The following is a 24,880-nucleotide window of genomic DNA, read 5'->3' as shown; positions in this document are numbered from 1 at the left end:
TCTCCTCTATAGTTTTCTCCTCTCATCTTAAATCTATGTCCCCTAGTAATTGACTTTTCCACCCTGGGAGAAAGATTCTGACTATCTACTCTGTCCATGCCACTCATAATTTTGTAAACTTCTATCAAGTCGCCCCTCAATCTCCATCGCTCTAGTGAGAACAATCCGAGTTTCTCCAACCTCTCCTCATAGCTAATAACCTCCAGACCAGGCAGCATCCTGGTAAACCTCCTCTGCGCCCTCTCCAACACCTCCATATCCTTCTGGTAATGTGGCGACCAGAATTGCACGCAATATTCCAAATGTGGCCTAACCAAAGTTCTCTACATCTGCAGCATGACTTCCCAGCTTTTATACTCAATACCCCTGCCAATGAAGGCAAGCATGCCATATGCCTTCCTGACTACCTTATCCACCTACGTTGCCACTTTCAGTGACCTGTACACCCAGATCCCTCTGCCCGTCAATGCACTTAAGGGTTCTGCCATTTACTGTATACTGTATTTCTTTGTTTTGTTTCTCTATATTTTTCTTCTTTCCTTTCTGACAGGTGGTGTGGTGGGGAAAGGAACCACCACTGGCTTCAGATTGCTGTTGTGGTGGGAAATTAAAATACCCTCAGTGGTTCCTTCCCATCCTTCTCCATTCATTCATGCTTCTATCCCACATCCTCACTCCATTCGTTTCTCCAACTCCCTCATGATGGCACTTCACATTCCCTTTCTTACTACATCCTCAAACACATCAGCACCTCCTCCGCTTTTGAGCTTGCTTATCTGCTACTGTATATCTACTATTTTTTCTCATTTCATGGTTACTGAGTTGAAGGATATCAGTCCACAGAAATAGAATGATCTTCCACTTTTAGCCCTCAGTGTCAGTAGAGGTTGAATTAAATATTCAATCAACTAACCCACCAACAAGCCTTAACCTCATTAAACACATACATTCCTATGCATTATTGGCAGCAGTTTTCCTGGCAGCCCAATGCTGACAGTTTGGGTCAGTGTTTTTAGTTTTTTGCCCTTTGGATTTGTATCTGCTAACATAAACACTATCCAAATTTCACTTGCACCTTCTCTGCCTGAAAAGGTTATAAGTTAATATTAAGTATGGTTAATGGATGTATGATACAGTGTTGAGTACATTCATTTCTGGGGCCTATGTTCAACTTTGATTGACTGAATAGAAGCATCTTCGGTACCTTCAAAGGTCGTAAGTGAAATTTGGATCAAAAAAACTTTCAGTAGGTCTTTTAAAATTTAAGCTTGTAATGACTTGAACAGTACCTGCCTTTTCTAAGACCTAATAAAGTAACAGTCTGTGTTGAGTCTTGTAAAACTGTTTCAGTGGCTTTTCATAAATTTTAGAGTTAATGACCAACTCCAAATGAGGACTTGTAAATTTTCACCAATAATGGAGCTGCAATCTGGGTAAACAGACATCTAAATCTACCTTGAGCTTACATTTCGAACTAAAATCATACTATTTAAAAATGAGGTCGTTAAGCCACTTGAAATCTAACTGTCGCAGTGTGAAATGTAACTGCGTTTAACTTCTAGTATGGACGTGCAACCCGCTGATGAAACTTCTGGTTCATTCATATTCCTGGCTGAGGATCTCCAAAGGTACATTAATACTGCAAACAAAACATGGGAAACAAATTTTGGCTTTACACCAACATTGAATTTGCAGAGCAAAGCTGGACTTTTGGGCTTACCTAACTCCAGAGAAAAGTTGAGTGATACTTGGGTTGGAGTCTGCCACTTATTATGTTAGCTGCGTTGAGTTGAAGTCCAGTGTGGTGTCGAACTAGGTTCATTTAGTAATCCATTGGACTTCCCCATCCCAAATACTTTTTAAACCTCCACCTTAATTAAGCTGTTAAGAGCAGGAATTCTCTTCCCATTCTCTCCACGTTTACTTTTATAAAACTGTTGGGAGAGAGCTCTACTTGTGCCAGTATCCAGGCAGTTGGGTATTTGGATAATTAAAGTCTCCCAGTATCCCATTCTCTAATCCTTGCTCATCTCTGTGATTTCTCTGCAACTTTGTTCTTCCGTCTGTCTCTCTTCACTATTTGGAGGCCCATAGAATGCTCCAAGTAATGTGGTCTTACCTTTTTTGCTTCTCAACTCTTAACCAAATCAATTCTGTCCTTGCCCTTTAAGGAAATCCTTTCTTTCCAATACTACAGTATCTTCCCTAATCATTACTGCCACCAGACCTTTTTTTCCTTTTCTATCTTTTCTGAACACTTTATATCCTTGTATATTGTGCCCAGTCTTAACTATTTTTAAGCCATGTAGTTATTGCCACTTCATCATATTCTCAAACTGCTATTTGTGCTTGTAGCTTACCAACCTTATTCACCATACTTTGTGCGTTTACATGCATGCATTGTAGTTCTGTCTTTGCATTTCTCATAGTCCCTCTTAGCCCATTTCTGTTTTAATGGTACTACTTCCTTGTCTATTACTGTCCAACACTCACTTTATGCACCTTATTCTTTTACATTTCTATATGCTGGTGCCCATTTCGTTTAATTTAAACCCTTCCCAACCTCCACATGAAGAATGAACCGTATATGCATGGTTCTGTCATACTGGAATCCAGACTGCATGCTATTGATCTCAATCCAGGTTATAGTTTAAATACACCCTAAAATGCCTAATGATATTTAGTTTATTGTAGCCAAATTCAAAATCTGAGGAATTCTCCACTTAAGATCAAACTACAGTTACCTGGTCAGACTGTACCTTGTGTACAATGTGTGGTTCAGATTACCAAGAAACAAGGAAGGCATTCAAGCTCTGGTAGCAGCACAGAGAAGGGAGTTTGATCTCTAGTGCCGTGTAATTGAGTTATGAGAAAAGACGAGAGAAACTTGGGCTTTATAACTTGGAAAGGAGATGTCGAAGAAGTGATCTTGGAGGTATACCAACAGTTAGGGAAATGGAAAAGATTTAACCTAGAATGCTGCTTTAATTTCAAACTTACGAGTAGAATAAAAGTGCACAATTTGAAAATACTGTAGCAACTTTAGGATTGATAACAAACAGGAAACTCTTCACACTGAGTGATCAACATTTAAAATGGATTTCCAGAGAATTATGCAGACAAAAGCTCTGGAATTCTTTAAGAAATGTTGCAGCATTAAGGAGCTATTGTATGATCATTACTAGGTGGATCACTTATGATAAGTCAATTGGCCATAAATGTACATAATTATCTTGTGATCATCAAACTGCACTGTAGTGAGAAATTCTTTGGGGGCCAGAATTGCAAACTGTCAATAAAATTGAAACAAATTTTTAAGGGATATTCGGAGGTTTCCAGAGCAGGGTTCCACAAAGCAGTTACCGTTTTCCCCCATGGTAAAGCAGGATTTGTATGGTGGGTACAAAACCCACTTCAGTGCAGGACTCAGTTATCACCAGTCAGGTCCGCAAATGCTAATTTAGACTAGAGTACTACTCTAGCTTTACAAACCAGACCTTCCAATGATGGAGGGTAGATCTTTTAATTTTCATTGCTAAGATAACCTAGCTAATAAACTTAACAAATATGCTAATAGTGTGATAGCAATATTATTTCAAAACTATAGCTATGTTGTGTTGTCAGTTGTACAGTATATGTCTTCAATGCAGTTTTCAAAACGTAGTGCCAGAAGGCCATGAGCAGTGTTGTTTTGACTCCAAACCTGGGCTTGGTAGTTTACAAAAAAAATCAAGGTGGGCAAAATATTGATTCATACAAGCAATCATAAAATTAACAGGAAGTTTGCTCATTTTCACCTAGCCATTGGAAAGTCATAGATTGATCCTCTAGTTCAAATTGGTAAGTATCTATTGTTTGAACTGCCCTTTGGAACAGACCGTGCTGCTGGAAATACACATTGATTAACCCTGCCCACCTACATTTGGAAGAATTGAATAGAAATGATTAGCTGAAGAGCTGACTCAGAAGACAATTCCTCCAAAGGAATTCTGGGCGGTAGCTATCTAAACTCTGGATGACTTAAGTGAATCTGAAGAAATTTCTGTTAGAACCCAACCCATCAGTACTTCACCTTATGACGCTGTTACGTTTAATAAGTTTCGGACTTGTGCAGACTTCCTGCCAACTTTTCTATTGTAAATTTCTGTGACTACATAATGGAAACTGACATGTGAACTTGTATTTGCATTTTATCTCATAAGCCCCGCCCACCCGCCTCCACTTAGAGGTAGGGGTAGTGCAGCACTGCCGTGTGTAGGAAGATATGATTATAGTATGAGAAGTTTACAGAAGCAGTTCACATTTATAAAAGAAGACAAATAAACATATAATGAAAATAAGGACTGAATGCAGGATTTGACAATGGATACAGAATTACCTCTGTGTGCCTTGATTAAATTATACTCCATACTGACTTGACCTGAAGAGCACAAATGGTTTTACAGATGGTACCTAAAGCCCAGAGGAATTTATTAGCTGGAATAAAACTGCTTGTTTTTGCTGAAACACCTTACACTTTATTACAGTTTGTGCTGAAGAGTAGCAACAATTTTGCAATAACAAAACATGGGGAGAAAGCTGGTAAATCTGGTAATAATCTATATGACTGACTCGGTCTGTATTTTACGCAGCAGAACTATATCAATTAATTTTTTCTGTCAGGAATTATTATTGCTTTTTTGTTTTCTTGCATGAATGTCTCCCATGGCATTGCACATGGGAAATAAAGGCCAAGCCCAGGTGTAGAGGGTCAGGATAATTGGGCCAAAGCATGCAGATGTAACTCATTTCCCATTTAGAATTCGTTTTTTTTTGTAATTCCACTATAAGTTTCTATGTCTGCATAGTGAGGGGCCACATTTCCATTTTTTTTCTCACTCAAGAGGCTGATGATCAAATTTTGGAAAGCTAAGGTTTGGTACAACATTAAACATGAATTTCAAAAGAGTTGAAATATGAAGAAAAGAAAATTTGCTGAGCAAAAGTGAAGCACTGTCAAAGCAATAAATTCATAGTGTTTTTAAAAAATAGTAATTAATAAAGATGACCATTAGAGTGTGAGAGGGTGTGTGTGTGCCCGGCTCTCACTCCCAGTCTCAGGGTGCCCTTACCCACTGTGCGAGTGGATGTATTTGTTGGCATCGAGGGTGATTCTCTCGCTCTCTCTCTCTCTCTCGCTCTCTCCACCCCCCCTTCCTCCCTGAAAGCCTTTCTGTCTCCCAGCACACTCACTGCCTCTGGTGTTCACTGCTCCTCCAATCATAGACTGTTTCTCTCCTACATTAACATGGGAGAGGAATGGCCTTTGATTGAAGGAGCAGCTCCTTGCAGAATCTTACCTCGACTTACCCATCTTACTGGCATTTTGAACACTGGGGATAGAGAGGTTTGGCACGTTGCATCTGGCCCGCAGGTCAGGGGTTGGACAAGCCTGGCACATCCACATACTGGAGGTAAGGGTGCAGTTACACCCTGATAAGTTTACATAGGCAGTTTTGTTATAAATTTGGATGTACAAATTTATAATGTTAAAAAGTGGGCAGTGCAGGTATGTGAAAACGTAAACTTTTAAATATATAAGTAATCAGTTGCCTGTGTCATTGCCCATAATTCAAAACAAAGTTAATTTCCCTCGGTTGCTTAGTGAAGTTGCAGATATAACTGTGCAAATAGCTCTGACTCACTTCTATCACTATATAGATCTGGCCAGTTTATAACAATATAAATCTTCTTTGCCTCCCCACCCTCCCTCCTCTCCCCCACTCCCATGTAGATGGTCCTACCCCATGGATGTGGTAGCTCCCTTCTGCACAGCTACCTTTAGTTGCTGGATTGCAGAATAGTATCTCCAGCATTCATATCTTTTTTGGCTTTTGATAGCTCTGAAACAGAACCAAATATGAATAAATAATAGTAAAATACTTTGTATGCTGGAAATCTGAATTAAAAACAGAAAATGCTGGAACTCTAATGAGCGCTCTATGACCTGAAATATTGCCTGTTTCTCTCTCCACTGATGCTACCTGACCTGCTGAGTGTTTTAAGCATTTTCTGTTTATATTATAAATAATTAAAACTTGCATAACGGAACTCCAGTGGCTTAAAATGGAGCTCACGCTAAATAATTCAAAACTTAGCCCACCAAGCTCCTGCCGTTCACAGCATTCTAGGTTCCACAGAATGGAACTGTATGAGGCCAGGAAAATACATTTCTGCTATCCATTTCATGCATCCAACATCATGTCTTCATCACTTGTTGACTGCCTGATTTTTCCGAGATGCTTAAACTGACACTGAGTCGTGAGTGAGACAGAATGTGATCGCCCAATGGCTAAAAAAGTGCATTTTAGTATTTAAAAATAAAAAATTTCATGGAGAGTCCTTTTAAAAAAAAAACACATAATATTTAAATACATTATTTAAGGATTCATAGAAAGCCATAGTAAAGGGAGAAATGATGTACAGTGCCTGCCGAATGTGATAAATTTAAAACTCTTAAAATACTTAGTTTAAAGAAGTGTTAATATTTGAAAACAAAGGATTAAGATAACTCAAGCTGAGGAGAAAAATCGCTGTAAAAACCAAGGTGGCAGATAAGCTGGCAGAGATGGCTCAGAAAGCTGGTGCACCGTTGCCTGTGCTTTTGCATTTACATAGGTGAACTTCATATTGATTATTATACATGGATTTATATGGAAATTATTAGGGACAAATGTTGATTCAAATTATGATGACATCAGGAATTCATGTGGTACAGGCAGCAAGCGCATGCAGAAACAAGATACAGGTTGAGTACCCTTTATCGGAAACTCTTGGGGCCTATTGCGTTTCAGATTTCAGATAATTTCGGTTTTTGGATACCGCATATAGGCCTACTTACGTTACAATGGCCGAAGCCTAGGCTAGCTATAGCCCAAAGTAAATAAAATGACTAGAAATGTAAGATGTACCACTGAATACTAAATACAGGGCGCGGTCGGCGAGGTTCGTGTTGGCTCATGTCGTGCAGGCTCGGGTCACAGGCTTCCTACGCTCAAGGTTAATGAGGTTCAAAAAAAAGTGCAGCTTTTGCATGTGTTCGGTTTTCGAATTTACAAATAAGGGATGCTCGACCTGGAGATCTAATAAACGTGTACATGTGTACCTTGGGAGTTGCATGTTGCTTAGATTACATTAGTGAAATATGTCAGTTTTTCTAACGGCACTTAAAAGTAATGCTGCAAGTTCTTGTCATTAGGGATTGAAGTCAACTCTCAAGTCAGTAGCATTTATTGCAGAAAATTCACTCAATCTCATTTATGTTTTTCAGTTCCCCCAGTTTTAGTTAAAGAGTGGGCTGCTTACAAGGGGAAATCACCCCAGACACCAGAACTGGTTGAAGCACTTGCTTTTAGAGAGTGGACCTGTCCCAACTTAAAGAAGTTATGGCTTGGAAAAGCTGTGGAGGATAAAAACAGAAGAATGAGGGCATTTCTTGCCTGCATGAGATCAGACACACCAGCTATGCTTAATCCCTCAAACGTCCCAACGCATCTTCTGGTTCTTTGTTGTGTGTTACGGTAAGTAAAGTGCATTGAGTAACAGTGAAAGGGAACAGATTGATTTATTTTTTCTATTTAGCATTTTTAGTACATTTTTGTACAGTGATATGTACCCTTTTAGTCACATTTGAATATGTACATCTTTAAACTATAATTGGATTATTAATTATTTTTCTAGATCTGTGATAAGTTTTTTGCTTGCTGCTCATTCAGCATTATGTTTTAAAAAGCACAGATAAATGCATAGTCTAGCTCTTTGCAATACACAAAGACATGGCTCTTTGAAGTGTGCACAATGTGTTCTGAGGAAGACTCATTACATTTTTTTCAGTATCCTGCCTGTTAAATTTTGTAAATGTTTGACATCCCAGTTTAAAAACTGGGGACCAAAGTTTATTAGTTTATTTTTACTGGTTGGTGAATCTACTAAGGGAACAAAAACTTAAGATTCGAAGCTTGAAGGGTGAGCTAAGAAATATGTTCCTGCAAATAGCTATTACAATATGGAATACATCAACACATGCACTTTAAAGTGAAGTCAGCATGTAAGACAATTAAATTAGCGCTTGGGAAAATAATTAATTTTGCGGGGAAAGAATAGGGAAGTGGGATCAAATTTGGCGGTGGCTTTGTAGAGCTGGCATTGATGTAATAGGCCAAAACATAGTACTGTGAAATTTCTGTGTATAGTTTTGTCCCTATAAACTGCATATTTTATATCAGTGTGAAGATTACCTTTGTAGGATCTTGCACATTGTTAAAATGCTTATAATGTTTAGTCTGTAACACTACATTCCCATTGCTTTTTTGTTTTGTTTTTCTTTTGCCGTGTTCTTATTTCAATCTGGTGTCTAGGTTAATTTCTAGACAGGAATGCAGTGAAATATTTGCTAAGGGTTATACCAAATACTAATAATTAAAAGAATGTTTAGGAGCAAGTCATTTGTCCCACAAACCTTTTTCCTTTAATCTAAATCCCATGAATTTGTCGTCTTGCCACATTCCTCAAATCAGCACAAGAGCGTCAAATGCCTCTTGAACTGAAAAGCTGTTTATTTCATATTTTGTACACTCACAACCTCTTCTTAAAGACAATAAAAATATTTAGATATCATTACATCATGAGCAGTTGGTTGGAAATGGTTAGAGTAGGCATGTTTTGTTTAAGTTATAGAAATGTTTGTCCTAAGAGACCCTTTATCTAAAGGAAAAATAAATACTATCTACTGGATGGAATCCCATTGTGTTTTAAATAGTGTGTTCTTATTTGAAATTTCCTCTTCTTATCCTGTTTCTCTTCTACAAGATGCTCCTCAGTGACGTCATCCGGAAACAATGTTAGTTTTCACATGCATGCTGACACCTCTACCTCATTGACATCTCCCTCGGCTCCTCCACCGTTGGTAAATTATAAGACTGCCTAGCTGCCATCCTGCACTGGATGAGCAGAAATTTCCTCCAATTAAATATCAAGAAGACTAAAACCATTATTTTGGTCCCTGCTGCTAACTAGGTTCCCTGGCTACTGACTCCATCCCTCTCCCTGGCAATAGTCTGAGACGAACCCAGTTCACAACCTTGGTGTCATATTTGACTCTGAGATGAACTTCAGCCCAGATATTTGTACCATCACTAAGACCCCCTGTTTCCACCTCCCTAACATCAACCGCCTTTGCCCTTGGCTCAGCTTATCTGCTGCTGAAACCCTCATTCGTGCCTTTGTTATCTCTAGAGTTGATTATTCCAATGCACTCCTGACTGGTATACCTTCTATAAACTTGAGGCCATCCAAAGCTCTTCTGCCCCTGTCCTAACTCACAACAAGTCCCTTCACCAATCAATCCTGCGCTTGCTGACCTATACTGGCTCCCACTTAAGCAATATCTTGATTTTAAACTTACTCATCCTTGTTTTCAAATCCCTCTGTAGCCTCGCCATCTCTGTAATCTCCCTCCAACCCCATAATCCTCTGAGATATCTGCACTCATCTAATTCTGATCTCTTAAACATCCTCGATTTTGATCGCTGCTCCATTGGTGGCTGTGCTTTCAGCTGCTAAGGCCCTAAGTTCTGGAAATCCCTTCCTACACCTCTCTGCTTCTTTACGTCTCTTCCTTTCCTTTCCTTTAAGACACTTCTTAAAAACCTATGTCTTTGACTAAGCTTTTGGTTATCTGACCTAATATTTCCTTATGTAACTTGGTGTCCTATTTTGTTATATAATGCTTCTGTGAAGCATCTTGGGATATTTTATACTAAAGGCGCTATATAAACTAAGTTTTTGTTATTGTTAACTGAAAGTTGAAATGCACGTTTGTCTGTCCCTTATAGCTACTTGTTGCAATGGCCAGGGGTGAGAATCCTGCGTCGCCATGAACTTGATGCATTCCTTGCACAGGCTTTATCTCCTAAACTTTATGAACCAGATCAATTGCAGGAACTTAAGGTAATCAACATGGCTACCAATTCAATTAAAGATGATTGGAAACAAAGAGTATTTGATAAAACTGAATTTGTTTTTATTGATTTTGTATTGTGTTTGCATGTTTCTTTTAGTACTATGAAATCAGCAGAGGCCAAAATAGGAAGTTAAAAAAGCATCTTTTTCTAAAGCATGCCATAATTGCAACTGCTGCAAAGTACTTGTTTCACTTTGTAAATTCATGTAAAAAATTCACGTTATTTTCTTGAGCAAGGTGGTGAAGGAGCTGCTGCTGAAATAATTGAGTGAACTCACTTGAAGTTGCACCTGAATTTGCATGTGAAACTGCAGTTATTTTGCTTCAGTAAACTTGTTAGCAAAATTGAAGTCCATGGAATGAAAGAGGCAGTGGCTGCTTAGATAGGAAATTGTCTGAGTGACAAAGCAGAGCGTAGTTGTTAACTGTTCCAATGATATTCCCCAGGGCTGGTGTTGAGACCGCTGCTCTTTTTGATATATGTATTCATTACCTAGACTTGGGTATAAAGGGCATAATTCCAAAGTTTACAGAGGCACAAAACTCAAATGCAGTACATAATGAAGAGGTAATAACAGACTTCAGGAGGGCATAGACTGGTGAAATAGGCAGACACATGACAGCTGAAATTTAATGCGGAGAGGCGTGAAGCGATTCATTTTGGCAGGAAGAATGAGGAGAAGCAGTATGAACTAAATGTTGCAATTTTGAATTTGGGGGTGCAGGAATAGAAACCTGGGGTGTATTGTCACAAGTCTTTAAAGGCAACAGAACAATTTGAGAAGGCTGTTAGAAAGGTATATGGGCTCCTTGACTTTATATATGAATAGAGGCAAATAGTACAAAAGCAAGAAAGTATATTCCTATTTTTTGCTAACCCTTCATGAAACACTGGTTGGACCCCAGCTGGAATGACCGATTTGGGCACCACACCAAGAAGGATGTCAAGACCTCAGAGGGAGGGCTGAAGAAATTTTCTGGAAAATACTGGGGTGAAAGACTTCAGCTATATGGGGAGAGTAGAAAAACTGTGGTTGTTCACCTTAGAGCAGAGAAGGTTAATGGCAGATTTGATAGAGGTTTTCAAAACGTGAAGAGTTTTGATAGAATAAATAAGAGAAACTGTTTCCAGTGACAGATGGGTCAGAAGCCAGAGGTCACAGGTTTAAGATATTTGACAAATGAACCAGAGATGACTTGGAATTTTATTTTTTCGAGCTATGACCTGGAGTGCACTGCCTGGAAAATTAGTGAAATAAGATTCAATGATAACTTTCAAAAGGAAATTGTTAAATACGTGAAGTGAAAAAAAATGCAGGAAATTGGGGAAACAGCAAGAGACTTATTAAATAGCTCTTTCATGGAGCTGACACAAGCATGATGGGCAGAATGGCCTCCTGTGCTATATTATTCAATGATTCGAATGTCAAATTATACCTAAGTATCCTACTTGTTTTAGAATCCTTCCAAATTTAAAATGGGCATAAATAAATTTAAACAATCAGGATCAAAGAAAACACCAAACCCATGCCATTATATTTCTTTGAGTCTAAAAATATTAGCTTCAGCTGTTTTTCAGGCACAACGTATTTTAGAACCTGCAATCGGGAAAACTTCAAATTTGAATGTGACTTATACTTGTATTTAAGAGATCAGAAACATGAGTTTGTTCTGTGGGACTTAAAATCTGTTGGCCAAGTTGAGATACCTTTGAGCAAGCGCAATTGGAGAATACTCAGATTAAATAGGGGTGAGGCCAGATTAGCGGCTGGAGATTTGTTTTGATTGCAGCAGAATATCGAGGAGGCTTGGGTGCATTGTAGTAACTCATTTGCACCCAAACTTCCACAAAATTTTAAGCCATGTAATTTTTTTGAACCCAGATTATGGGTGCAGGGCAAAATCCTGGCCTGGAAATTTAGCTCTTCAGAGTGGAAGTCAGTTATCAATTTTTCCATCAAATCTACCTGGAATGATAGCTCTGGAAGGCATACAGAGACATAGGCCTCTATATTAACCCATGCCCAAAGACAGGTGGGAGCAGGTTAGAGCTGTTAAACCTTAAAAAAAATGGGGCTACTAAAAGCAAAATACTTCGGATGCTGGAAATCTGAAATAAGAACAGAAAATGCTGGAAATACTCAGCGCATCAGGCAGCATCTGTGGGGAGAGAAGCAGAATTAATGTTTCAAATAATTGATCATTTATCTGAACTTGGAAAAGTTAGAAATGCAATATATTTTAAACAGGTGAAATGGGGGAGAATGGAAAAAGAACAAAAGGGAAGGCCTGTAGAAGGGCAGAAGACAAGAGACATATTTCGGTGTTCTGGTGTTTCTCTTGTTTTAGCTTTTAGACAGCAGCTGTTCATTATTCTGCCATTCACACCTCCTGTAGACACATCTTTTGTTCCTTTACTGTCCCGTTACCACTCCCTTTGGTTCAGCACCACCAACTCCAGGATCAAAGGTTTTGTGATGTCAGTCAGATCAGTTTGCCCCCTTCGTTAATTTTGTCAGTGGCTATCAGTGCTAAACTTTCCACTTTGTCTCGCTCCTTTTGCTTAAATCATTCTCTCTTCCAGCCAGTCCTCGGGCATGATGGCAAGCACATTGACAAGATCTGCTACAGAAGAAAATTCTAATGGATGGGATTAGTCATTTCAAATTGGACTAGACATAAGTTTTCTGAAGTCGTAATGAAAGAATTTATTTGTTACACCAGGCATGTGGTTTGGATAGTTTCCTCCTAGAATGGCTTTTATCTTGTCCGCATTTAATCAGCTAATCTGAGATGTAATAAGAAGTGTGTAATTATTAATATTTTAACATATGGAAGAAAATCCCTTGAAGAACTGTGTCTAGAAATGTATGTTGAAATAGCCTCAGTTGATACCTTGGGCTCTAAGTATTAATTTTGTGTAATTAGGGATTTGGCAGGGGTTGTTGGTGGTGGTGTTAGTGGTGGGGGACATGCAAGAATAGTGAAAGATAAGCCTTCCCCTTCAAAAGCTTTAAAAAGGAAAGGATTTCTCCAGTGAAATGAAAAAGCTTGCGTTATTTAAACACTGAACATTGATTGTATAAGTGCTGTTTTCTGTATAAATAATTGACTGTGTACGAATTTGTGTGGGCAATCCCAGCTTTGCATGAAGAGAAATAGAGCACCTGGCCCCGGCTGGGAACATAGTTTTTCTTAACTTGGAGGCTAGAGTGCTGGATCAGGTTGCTGTATTGGAGAGGGGCAATGGAGGTGGACAGCTGCCTGGAGCACATTACCCACCTGCATTGGATTCCTAATTTGAGAGAACTTCAGTAACGGTAAGTATTGATAAATGGGCATAATTTGATTGACAATTAAGCATTACAGAAATAGTATGAAGGCTCCCAAAACTGGAAATGTGTGCTTACACAAGACATAGTGATGTATGCTGAGAGCACTGATCTGTTTTAGTTCTGTTATGTATTATAATCTTTGCATTTAAATTATTATTATTTAGGAAAAGTCTCCTGAGTTTTAGGCTTGTTTTCAATGTTATGTCATTAAAACTCCTCTGGATCTGTTATGATGCATATGCAGAATCACTTTTCTGTGGAATTTATATTGGTGGAAGTTAATGTTAATTACAAAATTCAAAGCAAATGTAAGGTTTTAAAATTTCCTTACATCTTCTCCAAAAATTGCTTTTTGCTTGTTCTTGGGAATGATTACAAACCATCAGTTAATTAATCTCATACTTTGGGCCAGATGTTGCGGCCCTGAAATGGGACCAAACTGAGATGGGACATCAATAAAATGTCGCTGAGCAGTGTGGGTAGAAATCCCGCCTCCTTTTCTGCTGCCAACCATTTTATGGGGCACGAGGTGGACGGGCTCTGGAAGCCCTCTGCAAACCCACCAAGTGAGAAGAGGCAGGGCAGAAGGATGGGAAACTTTCTGAAAGGTAAGATAGAGGATTTTTGGGGCTTAAGAGTGGCATTGGAGGCAAGTTAACTTTGAGTGAGGTCAGTAGTGGAAGGAATAGAGGCAGGGGGGTGGGGTGGTGACTCCATAGACAGGCAAAATTTTGGGCAGGTGTTGACTTTAATGGGCCTGGGCCCAGGAGGCTCATATCTGCATTTTTAAGTGCTGACAACTGAGGTTGAGACCTGTTGCTGGCACTTTTAAGGGATTATCAGAGCGCTTGAAGAAGTGATGGCCGAGGTGGCCCCTTTCCAGGGGCAGAATTTTCTGCAGGCCGGCGGGCCCGACCCAATCTCCAGCGGGTGGGGAGCTGATCCCCGCCAGAGAAGTGGGCCCCGTCGCCATTTAAAGTGGGCGGACCAATTAAGGCCCGCCCAGCGTGATGTCCAGCGGGAAGCGCAATGCGCTTCCTGTGTGGGCGGGGGGGGATTCCCCAGAAGCGAGAGTGCGCTCTTTTGGGCATGCGCATGAAAGAGCGCACATCTTCCTGAGGCTAAGTGCTGCCTCAGGGAGATCGCTTACATTTGTACAAACATTAAAAATAGAAAAATAAAAAAATCCTTAACATGTTCCCCTCGTGTGACACGAGATGGGACATGTTAATAAATTTCACTCAAACTTTATTAAAGTTTTTTAAACCCTACATGAAACCTCATCCCGCCGGTGGATGAGGTTCCATGTTTTTTCAGAAGCCCGCCGGGGCTCCTGGCCTGCCCACCAACCTTGGTCAGGCAGGTCCTTTCATTGTTTTAATTATCCTGTCAATGGCCTCACTTAGCCATTGCCAGGTCGGCGGGCGCACAGCTGATTTGGCTATGCCCCGGCCTTCCCGAAAATTTAAATGGGGCTGGATGACGTCAGGGGTTCCCCCGACGTCATCCCGTGTCATTTTGCGCATCGGCGAGCGGGCCCCACCCCCTGCTCACCGACGGCAAAATTCAGCCCCAGGTGTTCCAACGAAGATTCAGACCAACCTCCAGCACAAAGTGGGGACTTCCACTGAAAAAACCCTATTTCCCAGCAGCCTCGCAAAGGAGACAGGATTGCAGCATGGGAGTGTTTCCATCTCCAGATTGCTTCCTCCTATGGCAAAATCTTGTCACCTTAACTGAGTGTATGCATATGGTCACGTGGTGATTTTGTTACTGGACTAGTATTCCACAGGCCTGGACTAAAAACCTAGAGTGAGTTCAGATCCCAGCATGGCAGTTTAAGAAGTTGAGTTCAGTTCTAAAATTAAAGAATAAAGCTGAAATCAATATCAGCTGTCAGTTGTTGTTTGGGAAAGAAAAAACAACTAGTTCACTGATGTCCTTTGGGAAAGAAGACTCTGATATTTTGCTGTATATGCACAAGTGTGGTAGACTCTTTAATTACCCTCTGTAGCGGCTACACAGTCATTTGAGAAAAAGACCCACCATTACCTGCTCAGGGCAGCTATGGGCAATAAATGATGACCTTGCCAGTGACACTCACATCCTGAGGATTCACTTTAATAAACTTAATGAGGCAGTAAGTTAGTGAAATTACTATGCAAGGCTATCTGTAAACACCAACAGCAACTGGCTAAGCCAGCCCAACATCAGTGGATCAGAGTAAAGCTCAGCGTCCATGCCACATTCAGTCAAGAATATGTGGGTGACAGACAACGAATAGGAGAAGGGGGAAGCTCCATTAACATACCCATCCTTTACCATGGTGAAGCCCAGCATGTGAGTGCGAGAGATAAAGCTGCATCTTCAGTCAAAAATACCAAGTGAATGATCCTGTTGGCCTGCTCCAGAGGCCCCAACCATTATGGATTTCATTGACCAACCAATTCAGTTCACACATGTAGATTTATTCCTGTGTATTTTCTTTTCCAGATTGAAAACCTAGATCCCCGTGGTATCCAACTTGGCGCACTGTTTATGAGCGGGGTTGATATGGCACTTTTTGCAAATGATGCATGTGGGCAGCCAATTCCATGGGAGCACTGTTGTCCATGGATGTACTTTGATGGCAAGCTTTTCCAAAGTAAGCTTATAAAAGTGAGCCGGGAAAAGGTGCCCTTGATTGACCTCTGCGATGGTCAGGTACGGATTGTAATAAATGTACAGTGTGTATATTTTATATATAATTTTAACTGTAGTAATAAAAACTAGATGCGTTTAGATTATTGATTAGAATAGTTTGATCTGCTTTGGTGATTTATATAATTGTGTATTTCTTATTAATAGATAATGCAATGAGCCTGAAGAGATCAGCTTTAGAAAATATATACTAGTAGTTGAATGTTTTAATTGCATCTATTTAAACAATACCAGAAACGATTCTGAGCATGTTACATTTGTTTAATGTGAAGCAAGACGAGTTCAATATATTACAGAATGTAGGAGTGTTGCCTGATTTGCTGCTTGAAGCTTCAGTGGGTAAGTGGACTGTTGTGACTACTGAGCCATATACATCAGAATAATCAACAGTCTGATCCTTGAGCTGAAATCAGTTGAGCCAAAGTGGGGGGAAATTGGCGAAGGTTACTGCTTCAGGTTGATGACGAGTGATCCCTTTATGTAAGGGAGCATTTTGTGTGGGTCTTTCGTGAGGACCAGATCAAGCCTGGCTGTAAGATCTCCATTCCTTTGAACAGATCATGAATACTTATTATCTAAACTAGTTCATGAAGATGTCCATTGAATTAAGTACCGGAGGGCTGTAGGCAGCTGCAAAACTATACGATCCATCACTTTCATTTGAAGTGAGAAAGGTTTTCACTGGTATCTTTTGTATATGCATGCTAAAAGATGTTCATGATGTGCAAACAAATTGTTAAATATCTTAAGTTTTCTTATGGCTGTCAATTTTTTGGAATCAACTTAGCAGACTGTGATCTACTTTTTTCTCAAACTGATGAAATTAAAATTACAAAGTAATTTTGAGAATAACTGGATATATTTAATCCAGAGCTGTATTAAGGCGAGGTTCCCAAACAGGTGGGGGGGGGGGGTGCACAAAGAGCATGCTAGTTGTCAGTAATAGGTAATGCATGCAATTCATATCTTCTCCATTGGTATCGCTGTAGCATTCCCTTCAACTCTCTTGGGCTGATTCCCAACTGCTTTCTCCACTCCCGCATATCTCTCAGGTATTTTCAATATTCCTCCGTATAAATGTGTTTCTTTAAGTTCAGAAGTTGAGTTGTTTTCCTCCTGATATTTGATAGTACTCATGAGCCTTGGAGGGTGCCTCCAAGCTCTAAGCAATAAATAAATACCAGCAAGTCAGTGACTACCCGACTCTGCTTCAGAAAGTTGTTAAACTGTTTTTTGCCCCATGTTTTGTGGAGCATCCATTTTTTTTTGTGCCAGTATTGAGCTCCTCATGAGGCCATGGATTCTCGTGATGTGTGGCGGGGGCGATGCATAAATAGCCCTCCTTTAAAAAAAAATCATGTATCAGCATCAATAATTAATTTATTACTCAATGCTCTGCACTTTTCTGAAAAGTTTATTTTGCCCTGCTTGGACTTCATATTCCTGTTTGTTTGCAGTTATCTTAAATTGAGGTATTAAGTTTATAATAACATCAGAACATGAGTTCTTAATGTTTTCACAGCAGAAATAAGCTTAACTTAAATTTTGCTTCTTCCAAAGCATTCCAGCGATTTATTAGACTCTGTTCTGCCCTGCCACTATCACATACAACTTGACCACACACCTATTCTAGTCCTATTTGCAGGGAATTGTTCATCCTGCATCCAGTTCACAACTACTACCCAGTGAGAAGAGTAGCGTGCAGTTTTCCTTTCAGTTGAAGTTCCTTATCCTATCATAATGACCGAAAAGCTCCTCCAATCTGTTGACGCTTCATTTGCAATACTTAGAAGTGCGGCTGAGTTTCCACTGTGCTTTCAGCAAAGTAGTGCCAGTGAAATGATTAGATTTCACATTAAAGCTCAAAAGGTGTGTTAGGGTGAAGAATTAAAAGTTATGGGGACAGAACTGCTCAGGATTCTGGGTTTCCAGCTACATTTACAACAACATAAATGATGCGAAAACATTTTCTTAGAAGGTGGTGTGCATGGTTCATGGAACTATAGCAGGGATGCTCAGTTAAAGGAATTTGAGAATCTCTATATTAGGGTGATGGATCAAATACTGTGGGACAGAGTGCTAAGATGTGGGTTTACATCTGAGCTTTCCAGTACGTAGCCCCAATTTTAGCCAGGTGCAGATGAGGAATTTTACTATGGGAAGATGAAAAAAAAATTGTGGTTGACCACGGTGCTGTGTTGCATTTTCAAACAGTAATTTGGGTCATGACGTAATGCAAATATTTCTAATTATTTTTTAATGCAGTGGAGCCTACCAAAAGGAATAACTCATTTTCCAGCAAAACTTGTTTATCCAGGCAATTTGACTACACATTATGCCTTTGTTTCTGCTTGTACCAACTAAATTCTCTCTCAAAGTATCACAGCAATTGACGGCTCAAATTTAGCTTAAGGTGGTGATTTACTATCAAATCCCTGACCAGTTCCTTCTTCCAACCTGACATGTCTTCTGACATTCGGGCAATAGAACATCACAGTTCAGGCAAGTTAACGCTCTGATTGCCATGCATTTCAGCAATCTCTGGTTTCAGAGGACCTGTTGGATGGTAGAAATGGCAGAGCTGGCAGTACCTCAGATGTTTGAATTACATTTTAAATTTATTCTTGGATGTCGATGTTGCTAGCAATGCTGACATTTTTACCTGTTCCTGGTTGCCCTAGCTGTTATGGCACAGTTGAGTGCTTTGCTATTTCAGAATGCAGTTGAGAGTCAACCATAATGATGTGGGATTGAATTAAATATAACAGGTGAGCTAGAATTATGAAGTACACTGTCTAGGCTACTTAGTTTGCTTAAATACTGTAGAGAAACATTGGATAGCAAAGAAAATAATATGTGCAGTGATATTTCATAGAACCTTGCACACACAAGAGGCTATGCAGCCCATCATGTTTGTGCCAGCTCTTAGAGTTATCCAATTAGTCCTGTAGCCCTGCAATTTTTTTTTTCCTTTTTCAAGTTCATAGTTAATTTCTTTTAAAAGTTAAAAATATCATCTGCTTCACCAAGTGGATTCCAGATATTTATTAGGTATTTGGTTAACTGAGCTTCGCTGCGTTTAATTTTTTTAATATTAATTCCTTTCTGGTTAATTATTTTGATGCACCTTTTTGAACAATATTTGTATCCTAGACAAGTATACAACTTATTGTAATTAATGTCAACTGCCATGCCTTCTAGCATTGTTTCAACTCAGCAAAGATTCACACAGTTTGTGTAATAATAATGTCCTGAGCAGTTGAGCAACCTTTTGCCAATCTAGTTTAGATTACATTTACTGGCAATAGCTGTTTAAGAAGCCACTAGTTTGATGGCATTAACGCACATTTTTTGATGCACGTAAACAGGTGCTGATAGTAAGCCATAAAGCGCACCATTTTTATCTGTTTATTTGCCATAATCTAACAGGGGCGATTGCAGGATCAGTTTCAAAGTAACTTGTAGGCAATGTTAGAATTTCAGAGAATTCTGAAGTAAAGGAAGGCATATTCAGTTCCTGAGGAATGATTTCTAAATATGACTTAAAAGACCCACTCTCTCATGAAATGGATTAGAATGGATGCAGATGATCCATTAATGTCTGTTTACTATTAACCATTTTTTGGCTTTAAAAATACTTTCAGTGCATCAAAAAGAAGAGTTAGAAGTATAGTTTATATTACAAACACCTGCAAACAGGTTGTCAATCATTTTCCAGTGTCACCAGTTGACAAATTGAAAAGTAATTAGGCGTGACCTCCTTATGTTGACATTACTCCAAGTTTAACTGTGTAAATTTGCCTAAACGGTCTAGTTTCTACACCAAATGTACTAGATTTGTAGAATTAATTTTTGTATTAAACTTTTTAAATTAATGAAAGTAGTTATAAATTGCAACATAACAAAATATTTCAAGTTTGTAAATTTTGACATTTTTTTGTCTATTGGAAGCATACCGTATACAAGATAATATGTTTGGGGGAGGCAAATACTGCTTTGAGAATAGATACAAAATACTTATTTTGAGATGGTAACACAATATTTGAGGTAGTTTTGGTTTGCATGATAAAGTAATAAAGAGCCATTAGGCTATTATCTTATTAATGTGAAATTTTGTAGTTTATGCACCATTGTTTTGGTTTATCTGCATTATTAATGCTTTGGGGAATAAGCATAATATAGGCAATCCAGAGTGGAAAAATATGTACTCTATACTTAGAATCTGTACTATTTTGTGATTAATTATAGGCTGATCAAGCTGCAAAACTTGAGAAAATGCGTCAAAGTATTCTGGAAGGCTTAAATCTTTCTAGGCAAGCTCATCCTCTTGCTTATCCTCCTCCAGCAGCCATGCATTTTTATCCAGCTGCAGTTTATCCACGGCCTGTTGGACCAATCCTGACACATCATGGTAGAGGAAGAGGCTTGGGTGGTAAGGGGCATTACTGTTTTGTCTATACTGAAGTCTGAAATTTCAGCAAAGTTTTACCTAGCAATGATGTTGTATAGTCTATGATATTTAAACCTGACATGTGGAAAACTATTTGTGTGTTTGGCATAACTGAATAGCTAGATTTTGGTTTTGATTTGTTCAGTCACATGATCAAAATTAATAGGCTAAATAACTACCTTAGAAGCATGAAATCTCTAATCATGATCTGAGTTAAAATTCCAATTTTTAAAAATCTCCATGACGCTCACCATTTCCTAGCTTTGCAGTTGGATAAATTATCACTTCCACACACCTAGTTTACATGTGAGGAGTCAGGGTGACTTATCTCTGATCAGCATATTCCTTTATAATATAGCTTAGATTGCTGTGATGGAAACTGTAGCTACAAATTAGTTGGAGCTCCAACAGATTGTACTACCTCCAACTTTCAATTTTAACACACTGGCAGTTATTCAGGCAATAACTAAATGTATCAGTAACCTGCTTTCTGAGATACTTTTTGATTTATCAAGAGGTCATTCCCATTTGTTACATTCAGAGTCTGAAAGCTTGCATTAAGCTGACTGTCATTTATTTTATTTGAGATTCAGGTATTAAATTTGAAATATTTTGAGGAGGAAACTTGCCATGGAGTTTGTAGACTTGAGAAGAATATGATTTAAAACCTTAACACAGAAGACATTTAAGGCCCCAAAAATGGGTGGGTTTGGTTTAGGTGGTCCTGCATTCCTTGAGCCTCCCCATTTCCACTTTGGGGGGAGGGTCGAGGTCGAGGGGCAGGTGACCAGTCCACTTCCAGGGCAGAGTTCTGTTGTTGAATGCCTCCATTTAAGTGTTTCGATTTTTAACCACTGTGGATTGGGAAACCCTGTAGGCAAAAGGAGGTAAGATAGATCGGACCCATCAGGTAAGTCCTTTTACAACACTGCTTGTGGACCAGGATGAGTAGGAGTGCTTCTGCAGGCCCAACAAGCTTGCTTGTTAAACCCCATGCCTCTTATCACCGAACCCACTACCTGTGATTTTCAATCTTCTTTGGGATCTCTGGCTCTCACCATGCACCACCCCCCCGCAAATCACTCCCCTCCCCTGAATAGCTCACATACATCTCAATCTTCACCCCTCCCTACCATCAACCAGCTCTGCCCTGCAACTCCCACAATATCTCTACCACCAACAAACACCAGACCTACCTGCTGGGTTTTTGGCACCACCTGAAGATCTATGATAGCTTTTGTACTGGTATTAATCTAGATCAATTCCAGCACCAGATCATTGTTACATATAATCATTGCAGCCTTGTGCCGTAAGATTTACCTGCCTGACAGGCAGCCAAGCTCGTCAATCAGGCTGGCTTCTGGGCAGGAGATCTGCTTTTCAAAAAAAAACACCATGCCATGATAAACCTCCATGGCATTCTGAGAAAATTACATTTCATGTTATAATCCTTCCCGACTCCTCCAACTCCAAAACACCACTACAGTGACCATTGTACCTGCTCCAGCTCTTTGCTAGATCAACCCATAAAATCCTTCTGTTCTGTGCTTTCTACATTGCCTTGTGTCCCATCTGCTTCAGAAATTTATCCAGTTTTCTCTTCAAGGATGCAATTGTCTCTGTTTAAACAAGTCCGTGTGACAAAGGATCCAAGCTCAAGCTTATTCTGTTGATGTTATTGCCTTCTGTAGCCTGCCTCGATAAGATTGACCTTGGCACCAAAATAGGTTATTAGTGAGAGTCCCTAATTCCCCTATTTGTTTAATAACATGCATTCTTTGTGTGAGTAGACTTCCATGAAACCTTCCTGTGTAGTCTGACTTTTATGTCTGTTCAGTGGATTTAGTGTGATCAAGTCATTGGAATGGAATGCTGATACTCCATTTTGGTGCAGGCACACTGGATTTACCTCAATGAAGGATTTTTTGCCTCCAAAGCAGAGAATCAAGCATGAGCGGAGAACACCCCTAAAGATGCTTGGCTGAATATCGTGCTCAATGTCAGTTTATAAAGGAAAGCCTGGGTTGGTGGGGGGTGGGGGTGCAGGGTGATAACCAACAGTTTCCGTAAAGTGTCCCCCAGCACATGTTGCAGATCATCCTTCTGCGGGGAAGCCAATTCTGACTGAGTGACCAGGTTGTCCTGGTGTCTTTCCTGTACCCAGGTAATTTAATCTGCACTGATTCTGGTCTTTTGGCACAATCTGGAGATCTATTATAGCTTTTTTACTGGTATTAATCCAGATCATTTCCAGCATCAGATCGCTGTTGCATGTAACCTTTGCACAACCCACAAACTATATGATTGCTTCTGGAAGTGATTAGCTAATGTGTTATCAAGGATATTTGATGGCCTTTCCATTTCCTCCCCTTCCTTACCTCACACTGAAACTATTTGGTAAAAGTTTTTTTTTTGTTTTCATTTTGTTTAAGATAATAGAAATGCCAGAGAAGGGATGATGATGTATTGAGTCACTGTGCTGCCCTATTGGCTTTGGCTTTGATTGGGATTGAAGTTGTTTGCTGTTTCTAGTGAAATTATTTTGTGTGGGTTTAACTCAGTTTCAAGTGTTAATCTGCAGTACAAAGCAACTTTTAATTGACTCAAAATTGTCAATCTCTCTCAGGCCTCAAGAATGACTGACTTTTTTTTTCCTTTTTTCTATTCATTCATGGCTTGCGGACATTGCTTGCAAAGCCAACATTGATTGCTCGTCCCTAATTTCCCTTGCGAAGATGGTGGTGAGCCACTTCCTTAAACCACTGCAAACCATGTGGTGCATGTTCACACAATGCTGTTAGGTAGGGAGTTCCTGGATTTTGACCCAGCGATTATGAAGGAACAGCGATCTATTTTCAAGTCAGGATGGTGTGTAACTTGGAGAGGAACTTGTAAATGGCAGTGTTCTCATAAGTCTGCTGCCTTTATCCATCTAGGTGATAGAGGTCAGAGGTTTGGGAGGTGCTGATGTGGGAACTAAAGTTTTTATCAGTCCAGTAAAAGTGAGGCTTTCTCAATTGGAGCTATGGCATGCTGGAGCAGATTCTCTCACTCCTATCTAGCTTTTAAGTACTTAACGTAGCATATTAGGCTATCTGTGAAAAATGAAAAAAAGGATCATATTCTCCAGTTCTCATTTTCAGCTTAATATTTTACGTGTTCTAAAAATAGCCTCCACTTTTAAGTAAATTTAAGGGTTTTCTTTTAGCTAGCAAATACTTGCCCATGTGACAATAGTTGAAGCTGTGGGAAATGAAACACTTCATTGCTATATTTAACTAACTTTGGCAAAAACTATACATAGAAGTCCTTTTATTTAATATTTCTACATTGCTAAATTAACTGCATGTAAATGGATAACCGCATGTTAACCCATTCTTGGGTATGGCTAGTGGAAGTGAGCAGCTCTAAGCGTACTGGCAACTATTCTAAGGATCAACATAATGTTCTTTTGAGTATGTGAAAATATACATGAAATGTGCTACTATGTTTATTTGAAGGCAACAGTTCAATTTGTACTTAAGCAGTTAGTACAGACTTTTTTGACCTCCAGATAGTTTCTTATTTTCACATTGATAAATGTGATAAAATTGATAAATCATTAAAAAGTTTAGCAAAGATTTGTTGGTATGGTATTACAACATTCATCTTCATTTTGATTTACTGAAGAATTCTGAGTAGTAGTAATTATTTCTCTACCATTTGCAGGTGTCCAGCCAATGCCCTCTCAAGGAGGTAAACTGGAGATTGCAGGGACCGTTGTAGGCCAATGGGCAGGGAGCAAGCGTGGGCGCGGCAGAACCGCTTTTCCCCTGCAGGTTGTATCTGTTGGAGGACCAGCTAGAGGGTATGTTGGCTACTAAATATGTTATAGAGCCCCCTTAATGTATCTCAATTTGCTCGCAGTTTGAACTCATGACATCAAACCTTTAGTGGAATCGGAAGTAAGAACAAAGAAATTGAGGATGGATTTCCCTGTGCAATGAGGATGAACTACCCCCTTCCCAATCAGATTGGGGAACCTCATCTAAATGTCCCTGAACTCAACCATAGTTACCAAAGCAGCCCTTGAAATGGACATTGCTTACAATTGAGAAAGAAAGGTGGGCAGGAATCAGGAGCGATGTTGTCCAAAAGCAATAGTTAGAAAGCCTGTAGCTCCGCTAATCTTCCATGGTAGTCCTGAAAAGGAAGCACCTGCCTGTTTGGAGGTGCTATAAAGTTGCCGGCTGTCCTTCTTAGCTCCTACTATTGAGGTGTGGAGCGCAACTTCCAATGTTCACCTTCAATGAGACAAGGAAAGTTAGGTGGGAGGCACTCTGACATCAGATGAATGCAACCTGTGTACACTCTGACAATACTGCTTAAATGGGAATGAAGGGTGCAGAACTAGGT

The 24,880-nt window shown here is 39.6% G+C and overlaps 1 protein-coding gene across 2 annotated transcripts in view; it reads left to right on the top strand.

The window, feature by feature from the left end:
- Positions 1-24,880, top strand: part of LOC144681668 (constitutive coactivator of PPAR-gamma-like protein 1 homolog) — a 126,233-nt gene that overhangs the window by 84,165 nt on the left and 17,188 nt on the right. For both annotated transcript variants that reach the window (XM_078543478.1, XM_078543477.1), the window contains exons 11-15: positions 7,310-7,559; positions 9,873-9,987; positions 15,829-16,038; positions 20,284-20,467; positions 24,194-24,332. In XM_078543478.1, coding sequence (XP_078399604.1) covers positions 7,310-7,559; positions 9,873-9,987; positions 15,829-16,038; positions 20,284-20,467; positions 24,194-24,332 — 898 coding nt within the window. The remainder of the gene's footprint in view (positions 1-7,309; positions 7,560-9,872; positions 9,988-15,828; positions 16,039-20,283; positions 20,468-24,193; positions 24,333-24,880) is intronic.

Source organism: Cetorhinus maximus, chromosome 6 (assembly GCF_964194155.1).
Source record: "Cetorhinus maximus chromosome 6, sCetMax3.hap1.1, whole genome shotgun sequence".
NCBI classification, from domain to species: domain Eukaryota; kingdom Metazoa; phylum Chordata; class Chondrichthyes; order Lamniformes; family Cetorhinidae; genus Cetorhinus; species Cetorhinus maximus.
This window is presented reverse-complemented; position numbering and strand designations above follow the sequence as displayed.